This window comes from Acanthisitta chloris, unplaced genomic scaffold, assembly GCF_000695815.1.
Source record: "Acanthisitta chloris isolate BGI_N310 unplaced genomic scaffold, ASM69581v1 scaffold25538, whole genome shotgun sequence".
Lineage (NCBI taxonomy): Eukaryota > Metazoa > Chordata > Aves > Passeriformes > Acanthisittidae > Acanthisitta > Acanthisitta chloris.
In genome coordinates, this window is record NW_008689091.1 from 95,117 (window position 1) to 100,546 (window position 5,430).

Sequence of the window (5,430 nt, forward strand, 5' to 3'; positions counted from 1 at the left end):
CAGGGAAAAGGTACTTAAATCTGCAAAGAATGAAGCCAGCACATCTGGTCAGTTTGACTCTCAATAAAGTCTAGTACAGGAAGATTAACAGGCTTACGAGTCTAGAATGACTCGACTTCATCCAGACCCGAGTTGTGACAGCCCAGCACAAGGATCTGTAACTCATGACTCTGCAGTGGTTGTTTCTGAGCTGGTGCAAGGACAAGCACCTACCAGCCTAAGTTGTCTTGTCCTCCCCTCTCCATCCAATTTGGACTCAAACACAAATTCCCTCCTGCAATAGTGAAACTTTCTGAATGAAACTTGAAAATCAGTTTCATTTCCTCAATGAGTTTCAGTCTCAAAAACCCAGCAGTTCACAACGTATCAAAAATCAAAAAATTCCCAAAATCTGTGGAACAGTTCTGGGAGTGGAGACAGGTATTATCCATATTTATGTTAAAAGCTGATGTATTTGATATGTATTGGGGTATTTTTGCTTGATACACATTGCTGGGGATTGGGTTTTTCTTATTTTGGGTTTTTTTATACATGAAATAGAGACCAAATTGTTCTGCTCACCTGAAGCCTGGACCTCCATTATGTATTGGTGCAAATCTTGCCCTTGCTGTATGACTTCAAAGGTCATGTTGTTCATGGCCAGCTTCCGCTCAGTGTGACGCTGCAATCGCTGCTCAGCCAGAGTGAGGTCTTCAGTGTTGAAATCATTCATTTGTCTCAGCAGATCTTCATTCCAGGCATCTAACTCTGCTGTAACCTTTATGGGAAGAAGACAGACAGCCTATTCACTCAAGATCAATGAGATATCTTACTCTCAAGCATTTGGATCACAAAGTACGTCACATTTTGATTCTTATCCAGAAACATTCAAACCATAGCCTCAGTACACTCTAGATCCTGCCACTTAATGGCCACACTTCATATTTTGCTTAGGTGAGGATCCCTGAAAAGCTTATCAGTTCAACAAGAATTCTGACACCTTCTTTTTCCCTTACACATTCCAAAGGACACTGAAAGAGAAGACCAACTATATTCATATTGATGAACTATATTTGCACAGATGGCAGGGAGAATGTTTCTGAATAAACCCAAATATAAATGAAAAAACAATGCTTGTAGAATTGCAAAAAACCTGTAACCACACAATCCTGAAGGAGGGGAAGTGTAGGTTAGATACACCTTCTTTTTCCCTTACACATTCCAAAGGACACTGAAAGAGAAGACCAACTATATTCATATTGATGAACTATATTTGCACAGATGGCAGGGAGAATGTTTCTGAATAAACCCAAATATAAATGAAAAAACAATGCTTGTAGAATTGCAAAAAACCTGTAACCACACAATCCTGAAGGAGGGGAAGTGTAGGTTAGATATTAGAAAAAAGTTTTGTTTTTTGGGGGGTTGTGAATAGATGACCTGTAAGGTCCATTCCAACCCTTAAAATTCTATGATTCTATGAATCCCAAAATGGCCTGCATGTTCCTAAAACCATTTTGCAATACACTATATGTTACACATCACAGACATGAGGCACACCACAGAAACATCATACTCAAGGGGTAGGTGAATCACCAGCAGATCTGTGACTGGTACCTGGCTCTAACCAAAGACCTATGTAACCTGCCAATAATGCATGGGAACATGCAAAAAATCTACTGTTGCTTTTGCTGCTTCCTAATTATAACAGTCTGATGATTTTAGCAGTCCATTTTTGTACCTTCTGTATCTCAGTCCACAAGTAGCTAACTGGCATGAAAGTCATTTTGGATTTTTTGCCTGTTCAATTAAAGCAAGATCAAGCATCCCCTCAAACAACACAGTCTCACTTCAACCTAGATTCTGCTACTGCAGGCAAAAAAGAGGGAATGTGCTAGTGACAATGAATGAGAGAGGGGGGACAAGGGAAATGGGAATTAAATCATGCACATAGGCTAGTACTATGCAGAATACAACTTTTAAAAGGGTTTAGAATTATTAAATAAATGCCTTAATTCTGATTAATAGGTCACTTCCTCATAGTGAGATTCGGGAAAGCTAAAACTAGGTATCCAATTTCCCACTTGTGTGCGTTATGATACAGTGAAAAGTTCTCTGTTTCTCACTGAAGTGCTCTTCAGTGCCTGTGTGCAGCAAGACACTTAACTTCCTAAGTAGTCAGGATTCAAAATTTTCCATTCACTTTTCCTTTCCAGAAAACATACATTATATCCAACACAGGCTTAGGAAGACAACCCAAATGAACCTGTTCTCAGCCTTTCTCACATTAGAATGGACAGGAGTACACAGTTTTGTAATAGATGAAAAAAATGCAGGGGTTAGGCTTTTTTTTTTTTTTTTTGAGAGAACCAGAAACATATACTGAATCAAGAACCTGGGACCTCAGCTGCAGGGAGAAAGGCAGAGCATGGATATCCTGAGGGGCTTCTATTTTTCTTCAGCTTGTTCCTTTGCCCATTCCACTCAATTACCTTTAAATAATAGCTATCTCCACACTGTCTTTGGCCTCATTCCTGATTCCAGCAGCCTCTGATTCATTCACATATCTCACCTGGAGTCCCTGGACTGTGGAGATTTATTGGCTGATTTAACAGTTATGGAGAAATGTTCAAAGCTGATGTTGGAGAAGAGTTTTACTAGATGCATTTACATTTAGAGACAGATGCTCAGCTCACAGTAATCAGAACTGAGGTGATCTTGACCTCTTTTCAAACTACAAACAACAGAATTAATTTAGAGTGAGTGCAGGTTCCTCCAGTCATGACAGTAACACGTAAAGTTCAATGCAAAGCCCTTTCTGCTCTCTCTTATGGAAAAGCTTGTGACATAGGTGAATCTGAAGAACTTTATTTGTCATGACCTATTAGAAATAGTCTGTTTGAATTCATTGCATTGATGGTCAGGCTGCTAAAACATAATTATTTCACATTTTGCAAAGATTCACAAAGTACTTCACAATTTCTGGTGAACATTCTTACACATATGCACTCCAGATTTTTAAGTGACAGTAACAGAAAATATTAAAACAAGCAAATAATGTGTTACATTAGTTTGCTCTGATAGCCATGATTCTATGATTGGGAGCTTCTGAACAAAATAAAATCTCTCCATCCCATTTACATCTATGGACATCAACTCCAGGAGTGGGAATGCAAATCTTTTGGAGAGCTGAACTGTCAGGGGAGTTGATGATGGATGTATGAAGGAATCAACAAATGTTCCCACAAGTATGTTGAGATTCAGCACTTCTGCAAAGCTGCCTGGGTAAACCTCTCTGTTGTGGTGCTGTTTCGCTTAGTAACTTATCCACTTAGCTGCGGAAGAGACACTAATCATTAAATCTACAATCAATTCCCTTCAAGCACAGGGAAATAGCTGTTCCTGACTGTACTGGTTTTTGCCCATCAGGCCTAAGTGTCCAAGACAGGTCTGTAGCAGAGAGGCAAATACAAACACGCAGGAGAATGATTGCTCCCAGGCAACTGGTGCTACTTGTGCCCATGATGGCAACCAGCTTCCACCAGGCTCCACACACAGAAGGAGCTGCACCTAAATATCTACCTGTCCTGTCTGGATAATGGAGCAAAAAGCATCCCCAGATCAAATCAGTGGTTCCAATTAAAGAGAGAAGGAAAGGACAGTACAGACAGTGAGGACATGAACTGATGAACTATGTGGGATGCAAGACCAGCCCATAGTGCTCCATGTCACATTGTCAGGACCAGGAACAGAGGCTAAGCCTGCACCTGAGTGGCTCTAGACAGTCAGACAAGTCCAGCAAGGTTTGTTATCCCAGTGCCAACTCTGCCAGGGCCAAGAGCACAGCCATCAATGGAGGGCAGAAGGAAGGAAGGAGGGAAGTAGCCTTCAGGCAGGGGCTGATGAAGGAGTGACAGTCATCCCATGTGCTGGGTAAGGGGAAGAGAGGAAGGAATCAGGCACAGCAAGAGGTGGAACATCACCAAATTTCTCAGGCTAAGCATGTCCAGGAAGGCTGAGTACACTGCTCTGAGTAACAGACAAACAGATGGCTAGAAGGGAATCTAAAGCACACTAAGGCAAGAAACAATCGCAGAGCTGTGATAACAACCCAGGTTTCCTGAATCCCAATCTGGTGCCCTATACCAGAGACCATGCTGCTTTGGCATATCTCATTAAGACATTTCCTTTTCTGTCTGTACAGCCAATGCTTCAAAATCCCAGTATTTTCTGTACTTCAAACTGGACCATTTGGAAATGGACCCAGAGTCTGAATTTACTCATTTTCCTTGGGTATAGGGGAAGTGATTTATTTTTCTTCAGGAAGAAGCTGTAATTAGGCATCTCTGTTAACTGCAGATGTATATTTTTCAAGTCTAAAAAATGGATGCTTTCACAGATTGGTCGGGCCTTGATATCTATGATAAAACTTGGACTGCATCACACAAAAGTGTCCTGTTTCCTAACCTGTGGTAAGAGCCAATTGCACTGGGCCTGTGTCAGGAATTATCTCACAAATGAGGCTCACTTGGCCATGAAATTGTTTTATTCCCTTTTGACACAGAAGAATGGCTGATTAGAGTTTACTCTGTTCATCTGCTAGATTTTTGGTGGGAAGAGCTGACAGCACTTCTTATGTTTATTCACTTTACTTCCCAGTGTTTGTGATTCTAAATAGACCTCAGCAACCCTCACATGCCATGAGAGAAGCCCTGCTGTAATAGAAGCCAGGAGCTCTGCTCTGTTCTGCTGTGGCTTGAGAAAGAAATTGTACCAAAGCAGAAGGGTCATGAGAGAAGCAAGAGCAGCAGTGCACAGGTCTACACTAGCACGAGCAGCAGATTGATCCCCTGCTTCCCACACTGTTCCAAGGAAAGCTGTACACATGCCTCATTGTCAGCCACACTCCATCTGACTCCTTGGAAGGAGCCATGCTCCTTCTTTGCAGGTCATATAAGGTTGGTGGCCAGGAAACAGCACTCTATTACTAAAGGAAGGTCAAGTGACCCCAAGTACTAATGAGAGAGAAATACATGTCAAAGCTATTGACTACAATGAGCCTAGGAAACACATTTCATCATTCTTCCCGTGAAATAGATGCTCCAGCTGCCATGATAATGGGATGAAAAGCAATGCTGGTTGTGAACCCAATCTAGTATTAAATGAGATACCTATCCTTACCAGAGAAATGGAGAAAACACAAGAGTTAACTTCAGCACATGAGCAAACACTGGTTTTGTGTTAGCTCCATGCTACTATCACAGAGCTATGATGGATATACAGACTGTGTCAGCTTGGTCTGTTTTTCATGCAGACACAGCAACCACAGTCTAGACCACATACTCCTTAAGCAGGAATCCTCCTAAAGCAGCAACTTAATATATCCAAATTCTCACTGCTGCAATGCTGCTGCATTCGCTATTTCCTGGATTTATCATGTTGCAACATCAG

At 41.5% G+C, this 5,430-nt stretch overlaps 1 protein-coding gene across 1 annotated transcript in view; it reads right to left on the minus strand.

Annotated features, from left to right (window-relative positions):
• LOC103808515 (kalirin) overlaps positions 1–5,430 on the minus strand; it is a gene marked incomplete at both ends in the record, with an annotated part of 110,321 nt that overhangs the window by 78,508 nt on the left and 26,383 nt on the right. The window contains one exon of the mRNA XM_009081305.1: positions 562–757. Within this exon, the coding sequence (XP_009079553.1) occupies positions 562–757 (196 nt within the window). The remainder of the gene's footprint in view (positions 1–561; positions 758–5,430) is intronic.